The following is a 25,040-nucleotide window of genomic DNA, read 5'->3' as shown; positions in this document are numbered from 1 at the left end:
TTATTTGCGGGATCAGGAAGATGGATTCCTCCCAGGATCACTCTGAGTTGGCAGAAGTCTCTCTCCCTCCCCTGAATGAACACACACGGAATCTCACTGCTCACTTGGTCACTTCAGTCAAACGCAGGACAGTGGGAATCTTTCCTGTGAAAGTAAATTGTGAGGTCCACAGGGCTTCAGAAAAGGTGCTCAGAGCTTTTAACTCCCCAAAACTTCGCCTTGAAACACATGATGGCCAAGAGCACAGCAGGCACTTGCATGCACTATTCTTAGCAGCAAAGGCTTCCTGTTTGGGGGCAGAAGTGACAAGGAAGATCCTGCTGCTTTAAATACTGTGGAAAGCTTTTTAGCCAAAAACATTATCCACCCATTAGTAGGGAAAACACCATCCTCCACAGCCCCATCCTACTTCACCATTCAGAAATGTCATCAGTTCCCCAGTGCTGCAGTAAATATTACACTATTGAGCTATATTATCCTCAGACAGCTCTTAGTCTCCAGCAAAAGCCCTGCAAAGTCTGGTTTCTCTGGGTGACTAAGCCAAGGTGCTTATCTCCGAGCAGAGATTTCCAGATCAGGCCAATTGTGTTGTTAAACTGGGAGCTCTCTCTGTTCTTTCACGTACTCGCTTTCTTCCCAGGGCCAGGTATGGCCATTGTTCCCTGGGCTCCTGCAGACGCCCATTGTTCCTCTTGTTCCTCCGAGCTCCTGGGCTTTGATGCTGCAGAACAAAACGCACAGTGTTTGTGAAAGGAGGGAAAAATCAAAAAGCTTTTCAATTACACAGTTGGTTGAACAGCTCGGGCACAGCTGGCCGCAGAGCACCAGGGTGCCAGCACCTCTCCACAAACCGGGGCCTCCAGCGAGGCCTCTGGCCCGGCGGCAAAGTGACCCAAAAGGGGGCATGACCACTAGTTGATGGTTATCTGGTGAACTTTCATTTCATCACTTCCCAATTCCAAATGCTCCTGGATTGTACAGACTTTCACTAACCTCCTCACAGACATTTAGCAGCTGCCAGCTGGAAAAAGCTGGGAATTATTCCTGCTTCATCCTGTCGGCATTGCTCAGAATTGGCTTGAGAGAGACCACAGCAGCATCTAGATTCACTGCCTCCATTTCCAGACTAATTTGGCTGACGTCAGGCTGGGGCTAGCTCAGCCTGAGTGGCATTGGCAGAACAGGACAGAGGTCTGAAATGGTGATGGCCTTACAAGGTCTGCGGCGCACCGGCAGGGCCACGCGGAAGGCGAGCCAGCAGACGGGGATGCTCCAGTCACAGCTGGCAAAGTTGTTTCATGGTCCAGCTATGGACCCTTCAGGCCCTGCTGTGTAACATGCTGTTCCTGACACCGCAGTGGTCTGGGCAGGACAGTGCTCTACCTTGTGTTCAATAGGCAGCTGTAAACATTTTCTCTTATTGCCAAGAGGACAGATCCCAGGATGTCAGAGATGTGAAGAGTCTTCTAGTCCATCTGGGTCTGTCGTCTTAGTCCAGGCTAATATCTTCTGCGAAAGAATAGGCAGTGCCAGGGAGAGAGCTCTCCGGAAGAATCAGTCTATGGAAAAAGCTAATAAAATAATAAGAAAACGCTTGCACAGAAAACGGGCCGGCCAGCCAGCCGGATCTTCCTGGGACAAAGGCACTCACGCTCTCTTTTACAAATATATTTTATTATTTTAATGCTTATTAAGAAATGTAACCAAGACAGACTCAGCAGCACCAGCGGCTCCTCACTGCCCAGCAGTCTGATGACTTCACAGATATGAAAACTTCACAGATTCAAAAAAAAAACAACCTTTGGTCAACGCACTTTAAATACATTTGCATGCACAAATTCTCCCACCCCCTTCCCTCCCCTCCCACTGGTAACTGACAAACAGAGGGAAAACAATAACTATATTCAAAAAACATTTAAATTAAAGGAGTAATTGTTTTATAGTGACAGCGTGTGCAGCAGGGTGTTCATAGTGTCTTGGCTTGCAGACCACAGAGACAACCGCTCCACAGCAGAGGGGGCAGGAACACCAGCTCCTGAGACAGCGTGGGGGAAGCAAAGGATGTTCTCAGATCAACAGGTTCCAGTCTTGATTTCAACACATCCCTGCGTGAACAGTCCGAGCAGACAAATAAGACAGGGAGTTACACACCACACCGCCCCAGTTTGGGGATTCTCAGTCTGTCAGGGTTAGTCACACCTCACGCAAATGAGGAACTGGTGTCATTTTAGTTACTCTTGATGTATTTTACTGTAAAGAAGACCAAAAGCTCAGGGCTGGAAAGAAAAAACTCTCTGGTATGACTCAGTGCAGTTTGATGCCCAAAACAAATGGGGAGAGAACTGGCTATTAGTCAGCTAAACTTAGCAAACACCACTAGAGCGTATTCTAGAGTTTAAATGCATCGCAGCACTGTTACAGCATGCACATCCTTCCCACAGAACACAGCTGGATTGATCTGGTTTTAGGTAGGGCTCATGTTCATGAAGCAGAAGGGCTTTTGTTACACCTGGACACGCTCATGAAATGAGACAATGCATCTGAAAAGGAGCTGCTCCACAAGAACCATCTCTACCTCAGTCACATACAGACCACGTGAAGTCAACCCTCCACACACATTGGGCAAGGTTGCCCCTGTGCAGTGACCCCAGGAGAGCCGTAAGACGTACATCCTTTCCAGAGTCCTTCCTCAGCGAGTCACACCTTGGTCTCATGCCAGCACCGCTCCCCTGAGACCATCTGTGCAATCCCCAGCACCTCCCAGCACGTTCCTGCTCCCCTGAAATCCTCCCAAACACCTACCCTACAAATCTTCCTTCACCACCAAGATTTCCCATCTAATCCTAACCCTCCAGTCTGCTTCCACACCTGAGAGACTTTTCTATACCCACCAGCATCCCCTGGAGCCTCTTTTCAAAGAATGAACAAAGATTCAGACTACTCCATATAACTCCCACGTCCATCTGCACAATAAGCTTCCTAGCACCCGCTGGGATCAGTGGCAAACCCTTTCTGTCTACAGTAACCCCAGCTGTCCCACCATGCCAAATTGCTTCTCTGTTCAAGAGCTGCAGTTCAAGCTTGCACAGGGCTTTGAAATATTACTGATCCAAAAGAAACTCTGGAGGACAAAGCTGTAAGTGCATTTATTTACACACACAAAAAGCAGTGCCCTATTGAGGAGAGGGCCCCAAGAAGAACTCTTGATAAAATTACTCCTGGCAACTAATCAAACTTAACTTTCTCCAAAACCCTATAAAGCAAATAAACCCTGGAGCCTAAGAGTCCCCAGGGAATGGTGAAATTCATGGAATGCCCTCATGCCAAATGAGGCACCACATCTCTATATGGGTCTTGAGCCATTTTTAGTAAGATGTTCCAGTTCCATGAAATTAGTCTGTTCTTACCCCAGCTCTTACTCTCTGGACCCACTGCACCTTGGATTCCCAAGGAGGTCTTCTCCAGCCTCTCCTGATGATCACCTCATTCTTCCCTTTGTCTTGGTACCATCTTTGTTTATCCAAACCAGCTATATTTCAACAGCTAAACATTCTCTAGCTGGAATGAAAATGGGGATATGAGTGGAGAGGTTAGGAAAAAATTATTTAACTTTCACTTTTCTAATGATCCCTGCCCTACGCAGTTTGGAAGAGAGGTACTTTTCTCAAGAGTGGAGAGCGCTGCCAGGAGAAGGAAAGAGCACGCTTCATATTGACGGAATCCTAAAGCTTCTTTTTTTCTTTTAAAAAAAGAAAGCCTTGAAATCATGATCCCTAGGAACCAAGAAATAAGTTGTCCAAAATTCTGTTCAAAAGGCTCATGCTCCCCTCAGCAATTGCTTCGGAAACATCTTCTGAAGGTCCATCTCAGACATATGTTTGCCAGAAGGCACACAGCATGTGGTGCAATTGCCATCCCTTCCTTCCTGTGACTACAGACTTCCAATTCTATATAAAACACGCTGCCTCCTTACCCCCACTGCACTTCCTCCCGCACGCATCCCCCGACCCCTTCACACACCCTCTTCATCTCAAATCTGGATCACTAATATTGAAAGGGACTGGACACACTTGGGGGGCATCTCAAACAGCAACAGAAAAGCTAATTTCAAGACATCTGGATACTCGGTAAGCTCGCATGGCGATCTGTTTGGGCAGGCAAGTTTTCCAGAGGGACATTCCTAAGTTTGTCGCATCAACATAGATCAACTTGATTCTTGTGGCAACAAAGCAAGAAGCTGCCATAATTGAGTGTGAAGAAGCTGAGGAAACAATAGAAAGCAACCAACCCACATCAGCTGTTGAAGGTCTGATGCAATGTGGCATAAAACATCCCTTTACAATGGCAACTAAAGCTCAATAGGAGACACTTCTGCACTCGTGTGTGTTCCAGCACATGAGCAATGCTGGTATTTTCCCACACTTCCTTCCCTGCTCTGCTTTTTTGTGGACCTAATTGTTATTGACATGAATACTGGATGTAATCTTGTGTTATTCTTAGAAACATTTCAGCTCCCAACTGAGGCCTGAAGAGATCAGACCCCCATTTTCCTGAGTTCCTCTGCCACTATTACAGGAGGTCAGAGGAGCCATCCCACAAATAACCGACAGAAATATTCCATCCAGAAAGATCAAGAGTAACAAGATCCCAAGTCACCCTACAGAGGAACTACCTATGACGTCAGTCACAGGGAAATGGCTTAGTGTTTGTTAATGGTGCCGGAGTGATAATCCACTCCTCTGACGTTAGACTACGTGGAAGAGCCATGCCAAGAAAGCAGCAATTCAATTAAACTGTGAAGTCTATTGTTCTACAAACTTGCCTGTCTTTCTGCTAAGGATTGTGGTGGCAACACAGTCTCACAGTAAGCTTTGTGCTAGCCTGGAGCACTTACATACTTGAACACGTTCAGCATTATAAACTACTCCCCACCTTCATGTAGGGAGACTGGCAAAAAGAAAATTTTCCTCAAATAAAACTGACTTTTCATTTTAATAGTTCACGATATTTAAAATAAACATGGAATAAGAACACACAAACCTAACCTGTTCTTCCTCAAATATCAAAATCCAGTTCCCCTTTCCTTTCAAAAAATGAGATTATTTGGCTTCTGAAATGTTAGTGGACAGACACAAGGAGGAGCCAGGGTTGGGGAATGATACTTCTGATGTTTTCAGCTAGGGAATAAGCTTCGGATCCCTGGAATTACCAGACTTTTAGTTTTCCAGTAGGACCATTACTGCCTGTCTCTCCAGAAGGCTGATGGTATTGGACATGGATTATTTGTCTGGAAAACAAAGACCAGAAAATCTTTAGGTAGAATTCAAGCTGATGTGGCATTCTGCTGTCCTTGAGCTACTAGGCTTCATAAGTGATACAGAAAATTATCAAACTGCTGTGGAACACCTCTACAACAAACCACATCAGTGCATACCCCTGCTGCAGCACAGATTTGCCTGTTCCCTTATACAGACAGACTACTTGTGGTTTCTAAGCTGATTTCCACTACTACTGATGCCTTTCAGCTTCTCAGAGTAGGAGCACCTTCTAACCAGACAGACCCAGCTCTGTTGGCCTCTGCACCGCAGGGACACATCAGGCTTCACAGTAAAGCACATCAGGAAAAAATTGAAATCACAGGAGAAAAGGTGTTTACATGGAGCTCACTGGAATTTCAAAAATAAGTGTTAGGTATGTGTGCGTTCCTCCCTACACTGAGAAAGAAGAAAAAAATCCCACAGCCTTTTGGGTGAGGATGAAAACAACCAAGATATGGAAAATTAGCTCCCCTCACACACATTTAGGGCCACGGAAAGAATTTGCATTCTAGGAGCCCAGGAGGACAAGCACAGAGATAAGGAGAAAAAGCAGACAGTGCCCACCAGCCTACAGACGGCTCACACACCCGGCAGCTCTTCACAACACCTCGAGGCACAACCACCCTGGTGACACAGACCACAACCTGGCCTGTTTGTCTGCTATCTGCAGCACCAAGTCCTGCTAACAGCCCTTTTGCTAAGGGAAATCCATACTACAGTCTCTGTTTTTATTATTTGTTAGACAAAGTGGAGAGCTATGAGGTTATATTTGCCTTGTGCATCTGGAACATTGAGCGCTCAGGGAATGGATATGAGTTCTTGCCCATCTTTTATAACTTAATATAAAGTAATCTTATCAAGACAAGAAAAAAACCATTCGAGCAACCTGTTGCAGTATAAGCTTTAAACACATGAACTGAAAGACAAAATGCCATGGTTGAAGGTATCCAGAGTTCCCATCAGGTAAATTCCTTCCTTTCCAAGCAGCTGCTGGCATCCTTCCTGACCAATAGATGTTGCTATCCCCCTTCAATTTGTTGCAGGGCCAAAGTACGAAAAGGCCCCTCCCTGTTGCTCTTTGCAATTCAGTGAATACTTCCAGCATGCTTTTATTTCTGTTGGTAAAGACAGCAAAACCGATATACAACCACAGATACACAGGACAGCATAATGTCATCATATGCCCTGCATCAGCAGGGTCTCCCAGTGCTGAACTTGGAATGCCATCTTTGACCTTGGCACTGCTCTTGGTGACAGGTCATTGATGGGTAACGTGTCCCTCCTTCCTTAGTCCGTTTCAGTGGTCTCTTGGCTTTTCTCCAGTCTAGTATTTAGGATCTTCCCAACAGTCCTGGGTAGGGACCCCTTTCTCCATAGCAATCTGAATACACACCTCTTCCCCCGCCCCCCAACCTCCCTTTCTGGCATGGCAGAGGTCACCAATGGAAAAAAAATAATTCTACCAGAAGACTTTGAAAGTCTCATCAGGAAACATCAGCTGCTGCAAAGGCTGCTCTTTCTAGATCTGAGTAAGACACCTGGGCGTCAATTAGCTCTTCACTGTGAAGCTCCCTGTTCATGCATGCATCTGAGAGAATCCCATTTTTGCAGGAATGTGGGAGATGCCCATTTGTCTCTGCGTCCAGAGCATTTCCATTCTGGTGCCATTCCAAGCCGGCTTTGCATTTGTTTAAGTCCTGCTTTTCAGGATCCCTGTGGATCTCTCCATTGGTGTATACCTCTAACGCATACTCAGTGATTCGTATGCTGGCGTTCTCTGCGTCCCCACCATGAGTGGAAGTCCTAGAGCTGGCTGTTCCTGCCTTGAACGGCTCCTTCCGGCCCAGGATATGCTGGCTGATGATTTTACGGAAGGTGTATCGGAACTCCCTGATTCGGTAAGCATAAATTAGAGGATTTACAACCGAGTTGGCATGAGACAGGATAATAGCCAGATACATCAACCAGAGGGGAGCATGGGCACAATTTGGGCAAAAAAGGGTAAAGCAGTTAATAATATGCAGTGGAAGCCAGCAGACTGCAAACAACCCAACAATGATGGCTAAAGACTTAGCTGCATGGACTTCCTTCTGCAAAGTGGATCGAGAACGTTCCCCGTGTACCATCTTGTTCTCCATCTGCTTGAGCTGTCGCCGGGCTGCCATGAAGATTTTCAAGTAGATACCAAACATGAGGAGGAGGGGCAAGAGCACACAGGCAAAGAAGTTGTAGTAGACCATGTACTCCATGGTGACCACAGCCTCAAAGAGACATGCCACCATACTGTTGCTGCAGTTGATGGGAGAGGACTTATTGGAACCCAGCTCTTCGATCTGGGAGCGATTGTGCCACCCTAGCATTGGTGTCAAGCCGATGATGAAAGATAACACCCAGCAGATGGCAATGATACCTTTAGCTCGAGAGCCAGTCACCAAGCCATTGTACCTATAAAGCAGAGGAAATGGGAATTACATCAGTATCATTCAACAAGCCCCTGACACACAAGCAACTTCCCAACGGCCCAATGGCCCAGAAGGCAGCAAGAAAGGCACCTGCTTCTTCAGATAGGCCTTTGAACTGCCGTGCAGACCCCACGCAGCACAGCGCAGCAAGGACTCCATGGTGACATTGCATGCCACGTATTTCCCTCCCCTTTCCTTTAGGCAGTGAGTACGTGCCAGAAAAGCAGGGAAATTAATACAGTTTTCATCTGTGTTCCTTCACTCCACCAGCCCACTTGGTCATAGATCTTGCAGCCTGGATAATCAACAGCACTGCTCTGACCCTTGGTGATGAAGACCACCGTGGCTCTCTTGCCGAAGACTGAGGTAGGTCCTCCTTACTGGCAAAGGAGCAGCCTCATAGCATGGAATTGCTAGGTCTGTCTTGCAGTAGATCTGTAAGCCAAATAGCACAAAAGAACTTGGAGGCAGAGTGCCATTGGCCCCCTGTCCACGTTCAGGTGTGCTCCGGGGAAATTCTGCTGACTGAGTTGCAGAAGCCAGGCTGGCATTCCCTTGCACAGCACCTCACTCTGCTCCACAACAGCACTTTCAAGAAGGCCAGCACCACCAACCTTCCTTAAATAACTGAGACAAGTCAGCAGTTTTCCTCACCAGCCCAGCTAAGCTGACCCCATGTCTTTCTCAGAAAGGAGGAATTAAGCTGAGGACAGTGCTCTGACTACAGGTGTGCTGTGGGCTGCACTGCACACACCAAAGGGGACATCAGTGGTGGAGGTACTGATATGCCTGGCTGAAGCCAGTGCTCTTAGCAGTAAATTCTCCAAGATCTGTTGAAAGAGGCAATAAGCAACATGGTAAGAACCTGACAGTGCAGCCAGGGACCTTTGTTTGAAATATCGGCCAGTTCCCAAGGCCTCACAGGTTACTGCGAGTCCTGAGCTGACTTCACCAGTTCTTCTCTCTGCAAATGTAAATCAGGGCAACAGTTTAACATTTCAATGCAATTTCTTTCCCTTGGTAATGCTTAACATGGGAAGCAGATGACCGCATTCCCACATTGTCCAGCGTGGGTCTCACACTGTACTTGACCTGTATCTGCGATCGGACAATGATCGGACAATAGTGCTGGGCTCCCAGTGTTTACCCAATGCTCCTTCTGTCTCTGTCCCCAGAATTCTCTCAGCAAACAAATATTTAAAAAAATAATCCAACAAGCCATAGAAATCTTTCCATCTCAATGAAATAGTTACTCCCACAGGTTCATGCTCCCATCCCAATGGAAGTTCAAGACAGGGGAGGAGAGAGGCTGCTTTTGCCAGGCACGGTACAGAATGGAGATCCTGCACATGCTTTAAATCCCTGCTAATGGGCCTTGGAAAAAACCTGGCTCCACACAAGAGCCGGCAGGCTTGAGTCTCCATTCCTCAGTTGCATTTCAAAACCGGAAAAGAGGGAGTGGGTGAGGGAGCTAACCACACAATTCCCAGTACCCAAAATACACTGAAATCCTCCTTCCAGAAATGAGGGAGGGATTCAGCCAATTCTGAGAGATAAAAAGGTTTCTCCAGCAAGTAGTGGATCCTGCTCAATGCGTAGGGGATGCTAAGGGCACAGCATGGATGGTAGCAGGGAACTGCTCACATTCAGACCTCATCAACACAGCAAAACAGCATCTGTGCTTTGAAAAGTACACTCAGGGAGCAAGAGATTGGCTGAAGGCACTTGAAGCTTGGAAAAAACAAAAAACAAAACAAACCCCCTCAAAACCCTGCAGCCCTGGAATTGGCTACATCTTGTCAGAGGAATTTTGAAATTGTGCAGCTGTTATCCCACGACTAGAGATGTCCCTTCCCTTCCACTAAAAATATATTCATTACTGCTCCAGGCAAACACCCCCCTGCTTCTCCCTCCCTCTTACCCTCTGGGGATTCCCATGCAATAAACTTTACAAGGCTTAGGAACAGCACTTAACCCAAGCAGCCTCCTGCTTTCCAGCTGCAGCGTATTGTGCTGGCAGCGGCAACTACCAACCTACCAGTGAGTGCGTTTCCGTAACGCCTTGCCCAGTGTCTCCAAGGGTTAAGAGAGAAAGCTCACAGCATCTCGTTACGTAGTGTGTGGCACTAGGTTGGCCAGGTACCCACTGAGGAGTGTCCATTCACTTGGGAGAGCTTGATTTCTAGGACCCAGGCTGACTTGGCTGAGGTAGGGTTATTGTCCAGATGGACTTTCCTGGACTCATTCCTTTTTTTCCACTTAGAGATGTCACCAGGCCGGCATTGAAGAGTTTGTGCACCTGTCCAGGCATCTTTCTTAGGCTCACAGCAGCCAGGCCAAAGCTGCTCTCTGTATCCCCAATGCTGTACAGCCCTACAGGGTAAGTTCAGGGCTTCCAGAAAGCATCACATAGACTGTGAGTTGCTGGCACCTATGCAGGAGACACAGCCTGCTGAAAGGAGCTGGTCACACCTACAGCCCATGTTCTGCATACTTGGCAGGTGACTTTGTAGCATGTCTGATGTGTCCAGACAGCACTGGATTGTCTGTGCACAAGCAGTTCTCGTGCTTCCTGGAAATACTGGACTTGCTACACAAACAACAACTTCTACTCATGAAATTCCAGACACAAAGAACATTAGTGCAGAGCACAGGGACACTCACGGTGGAGTTGGGTGTGGGGATAGGGGCACCAGACTCCTCCGGAAAACAAAACCCACTTTTGCAAACACAGGAAATTGTGGATGTTTTCCCCAAAATAATTTCACCTGCCCTGCTGCTCTCCCAACCATCAGGCTGGCAAACCGGCTCCAGGAGAACAGCTGCCCTTGGTGAATGCACAACTCATCTGTGCTGCCTAAAGTAGCTTGGCTGAAGATGTGACGCTTCTGGGTCCTTGGCCTAAGCTCTGTGTCATCGAGACAATGATTCCTGCAAGAAAGTGTAGTACCTCACCAGTCTGATTCGTAAACTATGAAGCTGGGTGGCAGACAGAGCTGGTATAAGAACTACAGGGTCCTCAGGTAGAAGTTAGAATCTTTCCATACATTGCATGATATGTAGCTGGCCTAACTCATCGTCACAGCATCCAACCAGCCTGCTGCTTGTCTTCCAAACCCACCTCTGGTTGAATGCACGGCACATCTTGGCCCGATGGCTCTGCCATGCACGGAGCACGTTTCAGCCACCTTTACTGCATCGCACCAGAAAGCCTGTGCTCAGCATTGAGGGCACTGGGCTTTGATCCGAGTTCCAGCTGTGCTCAATGGTTTTTAACAAATCACTACAAAATACTGTTCACTGAACACATCCCTCAACAGCTCACACCTTAGGCAGCTGCAGTCACAGGTGGCAAGACAAAAGGAGGATATTCTATCCCTATTACATGTATCTGGAAATGCGAGACACCGACAATCCCAGATCATCCAGGAAATCTTGTGGCAGAGCAAGAAACCAAACCCAGCCCTTCTCATGCACCACCGAAACAACCCTTTCCCAGAACTCTCAGTCAAGAGACTTTCTCCCCTGTTACCAGGTGCTAACTGATACTAGTGCTTGTCTATGTGATGGAGACTGGGTAGGGTGGGATCCCACGGGTGGGCACAGAGCTCTAAACAGCAGAAGCAATAACGGTGGGCAGGCACCATTCTTTTGCTCGTGGCACGATCAGCTTCCAGACTAAAACCTTGGTAACAGCAAGTTCCGCTGCCCATGAAGCCATAGACAACTGGCACTGCTTTCAAAGCCATGCCAGTGGTTGTTCAAAGGAGGAATTGAATTATTCTTCTTTCATATTAGGTTGAATCTGCCCATAATCTATTTGACACAAACACGAGCACATGTAGGTAATGCTTGTCATAAAGTCAAAAGGTTTATGGTGAGCAGGGAAAGAAATAAGTCCGGATATGGCTCAAAGTGACAATAAAACATTAAATCCCTGATTCACGGATTCAGATGCTCATATATGAGCATTTGAGAAGGCAACCCTAGAGAATTAAAGCAACTGCTGAACCGACTGTTCTCAGCACAAAGGTCCCTTCCATGTCCTATACTTTATTCAGGGTTTGTGTTCATCTCCCCTATTCCTCCTAACCCAGACTTTGAGAAGCCAGTTCTTCATGTCCAGCTCCCCTAGCCTCTGGCAGAAAAGCATCCCAATGTCACCTCAGAGCTGCAGTTTCCATCACTGCTACATGGGATAAATCTGTCCCAGTGGTCCAAGTGACAGGGAGCTGCTCCTTAGTAACGCTTTCCCAGAGAAGCATCCCAGTAGCTTAGGCAGTCAATCATCTCCAAAGCAACTTTCATCACAGGAAAAGGTCTGCCCTTCAGCAAGTTCCTGTAGTTGGCACTGTATGACCTGCGTAAGTATTTATGCCGCAGGTGAATACCTGAATCCAGCACACAGAGCAAGCAGTAACCTGAGAAAACTTTTCCGTTTGGCTGCAGGAAGAAAAATTTCTCCTCTCTTTCCCGTGCATCAGAGCTACCTGTCCTTCACCACGGGAGTATCTTTACCACAAATGCCTGCACAAGAACACGTGGCTGGGCACTGTGCCTGGGGAGCATTTGCTGGCACCAAAGAGCCTGGAAAGCGGCAATTGTTCTTGGCCCATGACTTCATCCTGGAGCTCAGTCTCGCCGCCAGTTTTGTTCAGAACACCCAGGGGTTTTATATCAACGAGCGCAGGTTTTCAGGTACCTGCCACGTCAGAGACACAGTTCAGGTTTTGTCCTAGACTGAACAACAGCTCGGACTCACTTCCCTGGGAGTGCTTTATTGCCACTTGCAGAGTGTTACATTTGTATAAAACCTGGCAGAAGTGAGCAAAGTGTTTGAGAACTTTTGGTAAGTTTATCAAATTGTAGACAATGTTTTAATCATTTGAAAGGTAGAACCCTTAAGACGTTCACAAATTGCTTTTTATGTATTTTCTTTTATCCACAGAAAAATCATTCCAAAGGTAACTCTAATTATGTACTGAGGTGTCCAAAAACAAGCAGTATCAGAAATCCCACTCTTCTGCCTCCTTAATACTGACACTTTATTTGTGCGGGAATACACATCCACATATATATCCACTGAGACGTGTGGCTACCTTCCTTAGGACAAATCAGATGTGAAACAGTTAAAAAGAAAAAAAAGAAGAAAAAATAGGTTTGGCCCTTTTCAGTGTCGCTAGAGTGAAGGAAGTCTGATTTATTATTTTTTTAAGAGCATTCATCTAATGAATATTAGGAATGCCTGCTGTTACCTTTCTTGTCCTCTGAGGAGGAGAGAAGAGGCTTTCCCAGGCATTAAAGGATGGGGTGAAAACGTTGCATCTTTAGTGGCAGAACTTTCCTTCCAAAGGTTTGACACATTTTTGAGACAACCAGATATTAGAAAAAGAAAAAAATGAGTATGTGAGCAGTCTGAATCATATCACATTTCCCTCTTCAGCTAATCAGCTTTCACTTTCTCAGCATGTCTGAGGCTATAAATCTAATGCTTATTCATCCATAAATTCTTAAGGGGAAACATAATTGACAAGTTCTTCGCTCCTACTGTAAAAGGACAAACCAGTAGAGGGCAAGGAGGGGGATGAACCCATGGATCTACCTGCGTGTTTCTGCATCCAATCAATTCCACTGGTTTTGGGGCAGAAGAGGGTGTGCTCTGTTTTTTCAAAAACAAAATAGTGAAACCTGTACAGTGCCCAGCACTGATGAAGTCTGATTTTTCTAAAAGACTTTACCTTGGCTGTTCCAGGAAATTAAATTTTCAAGACAATATAGTTACAATGATACCCCAAGAAATGGGCAGAAATCCAGATTTTTAAAATACTTTTCCTGGCCAAGTCATCCTCTAGCAATAAGAGCATTTAAACCGTCAGCAAAAGTCTTCCGAGTTAGCTCATGAGAGATGAATTAAAGGCATTAGCCCTTCTCAAAATAATTTCAGAGGCAAGCTCCCGAGGGCTACTCTACATATGTTTCTTTGTACCATTTGTCATTATTTTGGTTTATAAACTGAAACCATCTATATGTAGAACTGTAGAAAAGTGGAGACAGTCCAATTTATAGGCAACTAATATTGACAGAGTTTTCTCCACAATGGAATGGAATAGTTGTTCCTTACAACTACATCAAAAGTAGAGGTACGACTATAGGTTTGGAAACCAGCAATTAATGGTAATGTTATAGCAGCACAAGCTTGCTGAGGCAGGGCTTCAGGAAAGACTATGCTGCACTGGTCCACGTGGAAAGGTAATCTCCGCAGCTCTAAGGAAAAGAATGTTTTCTATTGTTGAATGGGAGGTTTGTGTTAATCGACATCAGTGCTGGATAACCAAAGTATTCCCAAGAGACAAAACTAAATTGCACAGGTCAAAGCAAGTGATTTAAGCTCAACAGGAGCGAGGATGTCCAAAAACTCAAACTTGAGAGCACAGCAATCAGAAATTTGTTCCATTTTTGCAGCTACATTTCTTGTTCAGCAGGATAGGAAGCAAGTCTCTCAATTCCTGAGAGCATGCTGCATCCTCCTAAGGGCAAGATGGGAAGGAAGGAGACTCCTACACTCTGCCTGCACCGGCCTCTCCCGGGGCTTCCTCTACATCTTTCGAGCTTACTGAATGACTCAGAAGCATTGTCACATAGCATTCAAACCCAGCCCACAAAACGCAATGCTGCTCCGTGCCCACGGTCAGATATATCCCGTCACAACAATGTGCTTCTCGGAAGACTGAACTGAGTAGCAGCCCCTGTGCGTGTGGCAAAACTTCCCCTTGTCCCACATCAGCCTCCCTGGTTGCACACCAAGTAGCAGCTAGTCATATTCAGCTTTCAAGCTCTAATATTTAAACGTCCTTTTCTTCCTTTAAACTCCAGAGTAGAGACCACAGAATAACCATCTCCACGTCTGGGTTGGGACAAACCTCTGCCTTGACCTAACACATGCTTTGCTTCCAGAGGCAGTGCCTAAGCCAGTCCAAATCTTCTTAAGGCCCATTTCTTCATAGCTTGCTGCTTCTTCTCCCATCACATTTAATGGACCCCCAAGAGAAAATCCCCATCCATACTCTCCACAACCCTGCTGCTACAGCTGCAGGCAGAGTCCCCCATTCTCCCCCACGGGGAAGGAGACAAGTTGACCTCACCCCCTTTCTGCCCCCCACCATGTATTGCTTTAGGTCCCCTTTCCCACAGTGATCCTTCTGGTGCTGTTGGTTCCGGCTCAGAGTGCAGGTTATTGAGGTTACCGCACGATCCTGTCTAAATATGGAACGGCAACTCCCAGGCAGCACTGTTGCGATGCCATGGGCACACACCATATGAGGACAGAGAAGAACTGGAAAAAGAAGCAACCAGAAAATCCAGCAGCCAAGGCAGCCTTCAAGACCTAGAAAAGTTTTTTTCAAATTACAAGGGAAAAAGTGCTGCTCCTCATTTAACTTTCCCTTCCTCGATTCATCTCCAGATCTGTTTTCACTGATGTTCATCCCCAACCACCCTAGCCCCCCTCCGTCCCCCCAGCCCAACCCGTGCTTACCTGAGGGGTATGCGGATCGCAATGATTCTGTCAATGGCAATAGCAAGGAGGCTGAAGATTGAACTCTGAGTCAAGACCAGGACGAAGCAGGCAATGAAAAGGCAGCCATAGAAGAAGGCACAGAAGCCAGTGCTGATGGTGATGGCAAAGGGGATTGCCAGCACACCCACGGCAATGTCAGCAGCAGCCAGGGACACCACAAAATAGTTGGTGACGTTCTGCAAGTTGCTATTCAAATAGACTGCCCAGCAGACCAGGATGTTCCCCAGGATGGCCAGCACTGCAATGACCAGTTCCAGGATGATGTAAGCTACGTCTGAGAGGAAGTCTTCTTTCCCATGTACTAGCATGGTGAGAGCGACCAGGCCAACGTGAGAACGTGCCGGAAAAGCTCAGCGTTCATATCTGCAGAGCACTGAACAGCCAAGACACCTCAAAGCTGCCTGGGGTCTGACGAGCATTCAGCTGCCAGTTGGTGAAGGTTGCTCACACGCACCCTTTTCTCCCCATAGCTGTTCAAGATCTTTACAGCAGCAGGTGTCAAGAAAAAAACCCAGGGCTTGCCAACTCCAGCAAAGTGGATTAACCAGATGCAGAATAACTCAAACTCCAGCAGATGAATGGACAGGAGAATATCTCACGTAGACATACACTGCTCCCCAGACCACAAAGTCCAGCAGGCAACACGACACAGAAAGTGTACTGTATGGCAGCGTCACGTCAGCTGTGACATTTTGTTTCCTGTTGACAATCACACTGCTAGTCATGGCTTCCTCTCATGTACATACCTACTAGCAACATGCTCCAGTTCCCTCTTTCACCTTTTCCCCCTAGGACTTGAGAAATACTCTCTTCAGCTGAAGCAAACACTCAACTTCTTCACTTGTAGTTTCCTTAAAAAAAAAAAACAAAAACAAAACACCAAACACATACACTAAGTAATCAGCTCTACTGAGGAGATGGAAAAAGCAAAATCTCATTAAAGTGGCACATTAAATTGATAACGGATATTAAACAGACCTAGAAGAATACATCATTGGCAAAAATCTCACATTTTGTCTATCCTGAAAGCTGCAGCACCAAACCCAAGGTTCAGGAAGGCAGCATTTCACAGTGGTGATGAGAAACAAGGGACGTTTTGTTTTCGAGGCTACCAACTGAGCTGGCACTTCAGCAGCTGCTCAATAGTCTGCCCTGAAACACGAGAGCCCCACTAATTATGCCTTGGCAAGTGCTGTGGCTACACAGAGGAAAGGTGGAGGAGCCTTTTTACGTACACCTGCCTCCCTCTGATCACAAACACAAGACTTGAGCCATCACGTGCTGCCCACCCTCACGTACTTTGTCACAAAAGCGTGCTGCACCAATACGCTCCTCTGCGATAATACGAACCTTCATTCATAAGGAGGTTATGTTGCTGGCATGTGTGGTCACCACTCTGTCACCATACCCAGTCTTTCCTTCAAGTACACAGGTACTGGAACGTGATCAGCGGCAGGGAGAATAGCTTGAGGTATGTCAAACAGTGACATCTTTGAGGACTTTCCTGCTGAGCATGCTCACTCTCTGCAAGGGTCTCTGCAGGTTCCCCTCCTGCAACACCGTTGTTTTTGTTCACATAAATCTTTATCTTACAAGCAAACCATTTATTTGTTATACCTGCATTGTCCATAGTGTTTGCTGCATCCACAGATTCAGGTCAGCATCCTTCTTCAGCTACAACCAGCCAGAAACACATCCACCAAGATACACCTCTCCCGGAAACACACACATAGGCACAATGCCAGCGTCATCTCTCGGGTATACATTCATGTTCCTGCAGTATCATGGACACAAATCTGGGACTAAAGTTGGTGCCGCTTGCAAGGAAACATAGTCCCTACAGCTGTCATTTCATATGAACAGATACACATCATCTACATGCTTACATGCCTCACTCGCACCCTAATCTTGCAGGTCACCTCGTACCTCTGCTTTCAGACATACATGCATTTCACCACAGTTTCAGCTAAAAATACAGCAATAGAGAATACAGTTCCCTGAGCTTCATGCCACAGTCAGGAGATAATTGTTTGCTGTCCTACCCTGTCACTTCCAGAGTGGGTTTTAAACCTTATTTAGCAAGCTTTAGCAGTAATATTTTCTCATTAATTTAAGAAAACAACTACTTGAAACATCAGAGGGCCGAGGGAGAGAGAGAGACACAGCCCTAACTGATAAATCACTCGAGCTTAGTTTCAGATACAACATGAACCTCCAAAGCGAAAGATTTTTGGGACCCCATCCACAGGTGATCTGGTGTGGTCTAACCCAGAAGGGTTTCATACCTTCACAGTTCACTCTGTTTTCAAGTCAGAAACCTAATTTCTCAGGATAAAATAAAAGGGTAAAGACAATGATAATAAAAGAAAATATGATTAACTTGTGATTCACATCTGATCTCAGGAATATAATCTAATTTTAGACCTTTCATTGATTTAGAGCTCTATTGCTAATGCTGCATTTGAAAGGAAAGTGAATGATTCTTCGTGGTTTGGATGTGCTTCAAAAACCTAGCTTTTTCTCCACCTTCAGCAATCTTGTTTATCTGTTTTGTTTGGTTTGTGTCGAAGAAATCAACAGAAGAGATTAGTTTGTGAACTAGCTATTAAGAGGAAGATAAAGATCATCCTTTTAATCTTTTCTAAAGAACAAAAACCCCAAGACATCTCTATATTGTCTATCTTCCTTTAGCAAAAACCCGTTTTTCACTGACCTCCTACAGATTGCTTCTACTTTCTTGAATTTCAGGGATGTCAGTGATATGCTCCTACATCACTCTGCTAGCATCTGATTGCCCATTACAAATCCCAATAGGTTTGTTTCAAAGCAGTGATACTGAAAACTACCCCCCCCAGCCTGACTTCCAGGGAAGGGGATTAGAATTAATATAATATAGAAATAAAGAACATCTGAAGGGAGAGAAAACAGAAGGGGCAAGATGAAAAATAAACAATGCTTTGTGTGTGTGTGTGTGTGTGCAAGAAAGGGGAAAAAAAGTCGGGAAAAAGGTGGCGGGAGAAAAAAACCCAACCAAACAAGGGAAGCAGTGGGCAAAACAGGCTGGTAAGAGAAAGAGAGTGTGCGTGCCTGTCAGATGGACGACACACGGCTGTGCCCGCAGGCTCTGAAGCGGGGGCAAGCTCCCTGTCCCTTAGCATCACGGCAGCAGAGTCGGCAACAGGGTAATACTCTGGCAGCGGAGGGGAGAGCGTACGTGTCCCCACTTCCTAACATGCTCACATATTTCCATCCAGGTCAAGCTCATGACTAAAGTCCAGTGTCAGGACAAGTTTAGAAAAATTTAACAAATTACTGTGACACACTTGGGCCAAAACCACTGCTATGTAAAATAAAACCACCATAAAACCCCCCCCAAGCTACTCTGCGATGAAGTCAAAAGAACTGAAGAAACCGCTTTTTGAAAGGAGCCAGCCTGAGAACTGGTAACGTTAATCCTGATGCTCAGAGGATTTACTTAAAGTCCTGCTATGTTGCTCTTGCACCTCCTGTTCATACCACATACACCTCGGTGAAGAGGATCAAAGTGAATTTACTGGGATATTCTTCCCCATTTCAGAGCTTCCTTTCGTAGGATTATGAATCCATATTAATCCCAGATGGATTTTGTTTAACCTGACTCTTTCAATGGCTCATCTCAAACTCATTTTCCAACAGGACATGGAGGGAAGCAACAAACCTATGCTGTGGAGGTGTCCCCCCCCTAATAATTAAACACAAGACAAAGCTGGAATTACCTACAGCTCTGCGCATATCCTGAAAAAGCACAATGCTGGAATCTGAAGTGTAATGACCACGTCACATACTGTTTTCTGACACAACAGAGCTTTCAACCTTCTACTTCAACTGTTTGTTTCATGGTCTGATGTTAACTTCGAATTTTTTATCTTTGAATTTCTTTGGTCCCTTGTTTCCCATCCCCCTTCACAAACAGTGGCCTGAATCATTGACCCAAGCACTAGCCATTTATTCCGAAGCAATCTGTGAGATGTTATGTCCAGAAAAGGACAACATGTCCTTCCACCCCTCTCTGCTCCCAGATGGGCCGGAAAACACTTAGAGAGTTCTGCAAAGCCAGCACATCTCCGAAGAGAAATGACCGGAGCTGAGCAGGTGTCCCAGCCACGACAAAACAGTATTTTGTGTCTGCTTCAGCGCTGGTGTTTCTGCGGTAGCCACAGACACTAGAAAAAGCAATTATGAGCCACACAACCCAGCACATCAGAGGCCTCACCTGCTACTTACAGAAGGTGCCACAACCTGGGAGGTTCCCCTGTTCGACCCGAACTCACCCATCTCACCTCATTCATCTCTCGCAGCGTCAGCCTGCTGTAGCTTTCACCCAACAGGATAAGAAGACTTTAATTGTAGCAGTATTTGCAACTTGCTTTAAAACAAGGCGAGGCAACAATATGGCTAGAAATTTACTGCACAGGGACAAAATGAAATACAGACCACCTAGAGAAGACGACATATATCCAGAGGCAATGCAAAATTTATTGTAGGATCATCTACTTCATGCAAGAACCAAAGGCTCAGCAACCAGGTCTGACAAGACAAAACTACTTAACAACCTGCTTTACTCACTGGCGAAGTGTATCTTTAACATCTCAGGCCCTTGAAGGATCAATATTGCAAGCTTCTTGAAGCTTAAGAAAAATAACCTGTATCACACAACCTGCTGGACAGCTACAATTAGTATTTCTTCTTAAGCCCGTGTTTTATTTTGTTAATTGGATTAATTCTTTCTTGATACCCTGGGCTATGTTCCGGCCTTTTCCCATTATTAAATAAACCTTTCTTGCCACTCACAAACCTGTAAAGCTGTTGCTCTGTTCGTTTTTAGTGACTTGGAACACTCTGTTCTCTCTCATGTTTCAGCCCCAATGAAAAACTGCTCCTTGAAAATTCAATAAAGCATCTGAACAGCATGTTCCCATGAAGCAATTCACCACTGGAGCCTAAGCAAGCTTTTGTTTGGCATATCCAGTTGGCTTTGGACTAAGGTGTTGCCCCTTCTCTCTCCTGAGTCCCAAAAGCATCGAGGTGACCCCTTGGCCACTGTTTGGTTCAAATCACCCACCTCAAACAAGCCCATTTGCTGCTCTCAGCCCTTCAGGACGAGTTCAGGCATCGCGGTTTTGGATGCTCTGTCACACTGGCGCAGAGAAGACGCGCTCTCTGCTCCACGTGCCAGGCTGACATACATGACAATGTCTGTGACACTTCAGTTTGACAGCTACTCTCAAATATTAGCAAAATCTCCAGGGGATCAGCAGCCCTCAGGACACCCAAGACAGTCTATGGGCACGCAAGTGACAGGCTGCAGCTTCACGGGGCTCCAGAGAGGATTGGTTTCTCCTTGTCTGCTTCGGGACGGGGTAAGCAAGGCAGCAGGCAGCTCATGAGGCCGTAGGGGACTCTTCATCAAGGCTCATTCCACAGATCACAATCTAGCATCTCCTTATGACAACATGACCCTTCCCAGGTACCAGCCACATACAGATTACCTAACTCCCTTCGGGAAAACCCTTGAATTCACACATGGCTGTAAGCAGAAAATTGGTGCTGCTAAATAATTTGTTTCCTACTTTCCAAAGCCTGGAGGGGGAGATGCTTGTCAGTTTTTATCCTCCCTTTGAAATCCCTTCAGCTCAAAGAGAATCTCCCTATCTTTTAAATCAAAGTCACTAAGAAATCTTGTCTCTCCCCATTTCTTTAGAGTATCAAGTCACAATAAACGAGCCAATGTGCTCACAGGCAGTACACAAATTCGCAAAACAACTCAGGCTGTAAAATGTAATGAAAACAGCTGTCCTTTCAGGGAGAATGATAGGGAAGGCAGCAGTAGCACTTTTCTGCGTTGCTCAATGGTTTCCTTTGTAGGAAACGTCATGTAGAGCGGCTTCCCCACGCCGCTGACTGCGCACACGAAGCCAGCGTGCTTGGAGCTGTCGGAGAGCAGCCTCGCTCCTGCCTCCTGCCGAAGGACGAAGAGATGCGGCTGGGTGGGGTAGGAAGGAGAGGAGGAAGGAGGCATCACCCATCTAACTAAGACATACTTTTTCTGGTTCCCCTATTTGCTTTATTATTGGCTGCTGGCTAAATGATCTTTTAGGTCATCTGCTTACAGTAATAGGAGGAAATTAAATATTAATAATAGACTATTTCCCTCTAGGCTGCTCTTTGTTAACAAAGGATACAAGTGAAACAAAGCAGGCAAAATTATCAGCACACCATGCTCTTGGTTTTCAGGTATCTGGAGCACCTGCAGTTTCCCTCAACCTTCCCTGGAGTTACAGATGCCCAGTGTCCTGCACACCGGCCGTGTGGACACCCACACCAGTGCAGAACACGGTGATGTCTGGAAATCCTTGTTCTATCAAGGGGCTCCACATGGCAGCTTGACCATGCCAGAGGATTGTTTCAGACTATCCAAAACACCATCTGAGCCACTGATGCTCTGACTGCAAAAAATGCAGGGCTAGGCATCTTTTGAAGCACAGAGCTTTTCTCTATTTGGGGAGTGAAGTCTTCCTCCGGTGTAAACCCTACAGTGGGGTAACGAGGGTTTGGCTTTGCTAAATTGGCTTTGCAAATTCTCCAGAAATACTGAGTAAAATGAGGGCTTCGGCTTTGCTAAACTTGGTCTAATCCCCTCTTACAGGAAAGCAGTAGGCTTCCAAGACTTAAAACCTTCACTCCACGTACTTGTGAAAGGCAAAAGAAATGGCTCTTCAGAGATCTGTACTGCCCCTGATCTTTGTCTGTCAGTTCAGAAATGAGGAAGAGGGACAACATTTCTGCTTTACATTTCCATCTCTGCTGCAGTCCAGGCCCAAAAAGGAGGCTATACTCACAGCAAGAACAAGCATGGTGAATCTGGGTGTAAACTCTTTATCGACTAGGGAATTACTAGAGACACCCATGCCACTGCAGCAGTGACAGCAACAAAAAGCATAATAAAATCATACCCTTCAAGCCTGTCCCGTGTCCCTCTTCTCCTCCTGTTTATACCCCATATAAAAATCACAAAACCACCCAAAAAGTGAAACCCCACTGGACAACAACCAAAGGTCGTTAACACAGATGGGCTGGCTAATAGGAATGGCTAATGCAAAACCAATATTTCAGCTTTGCCTCCTGCCCTCCAAGGGCTAGAAGTGGATTAATTTTTATTGCAGTAGCGGAAGAGAAGACTAGAACAGAAGACATTTGACCATTTTTTTTTTCCTAAGTGGATGTTATAAATGTTTAAAAGCAAGAAAAAACCCTCACAGTAATTATTCCCATTCTAATGGTCACAAAGAGCCAGGGAGGGCAAAACTAAGTAAGGCTGAATGACCAGCAGTTAAATAAGCCAGATCAAACAAACAAACAAAAAGGAAAAGGTTCCCCTGTGCTCACTAGAGTAAAGTCTCACTGGGCAGCAGGCATCATGCTATATTGCCAAAAGGCACAGAAACATGTTGGATTTTTGAGCAAACCATTTGTATCCAGGATTGACAATGTTGATTTACCTACAGTGGCATTTCCAAAAATAAAAAACAGAGCATTTGGATAAACTTTCATAAGACAGACACGTAAAACAGCATAATTAAAACCATGTACCATGGCCAGAAACAAGTAACTACTGCCAATATCATCCACAATGTCTCTGAGGATCCAGTTTGCCTTTCCTGTGTGAGGGAAGAACTCGAAAGCAAACTTTGCCTCCCCACAGCCCTACTAAAGCCAGCTGTGTTCATACATAAGGAGCATTTCCTCCAAGAACAAAATAAGAGAAATGAGGAAACAGGATATCAAGAAGAGGTGACCCACTGAGGAATACAGGCAAGGGAGGAATTTGCTCTGAAAATATTTATCATATTCCTAATGCATCCATTCTGTATATTTTAAAATAATGGAGTAGACTTCTCTCCAGATGTGACTTCACCTCTCATTTCTATACGAAGTTTCCAGACAGACAGTTGAGAATTGGGTACATCTGTTCGTTTTCCCACATTTTTATCCAGTTGTTCCCAAACCCTATTTGCCTTCTCTAACTACAGGTTTGCTCTCCACCAGGCCTTGCGAACCCTGTTCCCTCTCCTCTGAGCACCGTCCTTCTGCAGGTTTTAAGTAGTGTTTGCCAAAGCCCTGCCAGCGAAACAAAAACTCACTCAACTCCAGTGCAGGGAGTGCTGTGGTACCATGTCAACCAGCATCCTGTCTTCTACAGTAGAAGGAATATAACTCCTTCCATCTCTCTCCATGTAACTTTAAATGATTCCCCAGCTGTCCTTCTCTATCCTGGATGAAGGCACTGGACAGAGATGAGCAAATTCTACCTGCCTCTGAGCCAAAGCAAAGCTGTCTCACTGCATTAGCTCATCCGTGGCTCATACGCTGACCCCTCTGAGCAAGGGTTATTACTGAGGACTCACCATGAAGCTCCCATTGCCACCCAAGTGGTTTGACTCATACCCACCCACAGTAGGAAAAGCAGTCAAGCCTCCGTTGGGTTGCTAACACAGCTCATGACATCCTTCCTCCCCAACTTGCTCCCTTCTCTTATCAATTTAAGCAGCGACACAGCAGCAGCACTCAGTCCGAGCTCCACAGAGCCTGCCCCGCTGACACGGCAGCAGAGCCCGTCCGAACACCCCCAGAGCTCCCCCACCCTCTGCCCCTGCACGGCCTATCTCACTGACTGCCGTGTGCTCTACATGGGCTGTTCACTGCTGGCTCAATCTCAGGGATCGAGCACGTGCTCCCTGGGCCTTGCAATACTGGCTGCTTTTTGGCCAACACGAGACACCCTATTTCCTCCCCTGCCCCAGGGTGTGTCCTGGCCCCTTGCACCCCCAGGCTGTGCACCAGTATGTTTCACCCAACTCATTTCACCTCAGGTTGTCAATCAGCTACCAGTGAAAAAGCATTTAGACAGAGTGGCAATGCTGGTGTTCTGTGCTCATCCCAAAACCAGGCAAAAGCCACAATAACACATTTTCTGCCTCCTTGGTTTGATTCCAGCAACTTTCCCTCTTCCATTTTTTAAGGTGCTTACCCTGACTTGCTAATGCTTATTTGCTCTGTCACACCTCATCATGCCGTTAGTGTTTCTGTCTCAGTCTCAAAGCTATTCAAGACATTTTTAGGACTCTGCCACCCTCTGTGGATAAGGAGGAGCTGATGCTCTGACGATGTCTCAAGGCCACATGCCCTTACTCCCTCCCTCTTCTCTTTGCTATGACTTGCACCATACTTCTGTCACTCTTGCAAAGTGACTTGCATTTTCACTATCACAGCCAGCCACGCCAATACGAGCCTTTCTAGAGGAACTCAAAGTGACTTATTTTTTTTCCAAGTCCTTGATTATAATCCGATTTATTAAGAACTCTCCAGTGTCACTGCTTTACTGATCCCAAAGTCTCAGTGTTTAGCTGGTGCTCTGAGGACTCTAACAAAGTCCTTCCTTCATTTCCTAAGTCCTTGTGCTGTGGTAAAAGCACATCCGCTTACACATAACAGCCCCCTGCCTCTGCCTGCTTCCTCCTCGGAGTGCTCAGGCCAGTGACGCTGATGTTCTGGGGTGGAGAGAGCATGCAACTTCTGGTGAAAATGACATTTCTAGTCCTCAGTTTCTCTCCTTCTACATCAAACCATTGCACTGGAGAACCAGTA

General features: G+C 46.1%; 1 protein-coding gene across 7 annotated transcripts in view; it reads right to left on the bottom strand.

Moving 5' to 3' along the window:
- Positions 1–1,690: 1,690 nt before the first annotated feature.
- ADORA2A (adenosine A2a receptor) overlaps positions 1,691–25,040 on the bottom strand; it is a 31,444-nt gene continuing 8,094 nt past the window's right edge. Inside the window, exons 1-4 of one of the 7 annotated variants that reach the window (XM_072880299.1) lie at positions 16,707–16,823; positions 16,103–16,207; positions 15,315–15,594; positions 1,691–7,763 (exon numbers count right to left, since the gene is read on the bottom strand). In XM_072880299.1, coding sequence (XP_072736400.1) covers positions 6,803–7,763; positions 15,315–15,594; positions 16,103–16,115 — 1,254 coding nt within the window. In that variant the 5' untranslated portion in view covers positions 16,116–16,207; positions 16,707–16,823 and the 3' untranslated portion in view covers positions 1,691–6,802. Of the gene's footprint in view, positions 7,764–15,314; positions 16,208–16,706; positions 16,824–25,040 lie in introns of those variants that run through there. The other 6 variants (XR_012045295.1, XM_072880298.1, XM_072880296.1 and 3 more) reach the window with 6 other exon arrangements.

Source organism: Ciconia boyciana, chromosome 15 (assembly GCF_034638445.1).
Source record: "Ciconia boyciana chromosome 15, ASM3463844v1, whole genome shotgun sequence".
Lineage (NCBI taxonomy): Eukaryota > Metazoa > Chordata > Aves > Ciconiiformes > Ciconiidae > Ciconia > Ciconia boyciana.
This window is presented reverse-complemented; position numbering and strand designations above follow the sequence as displayed.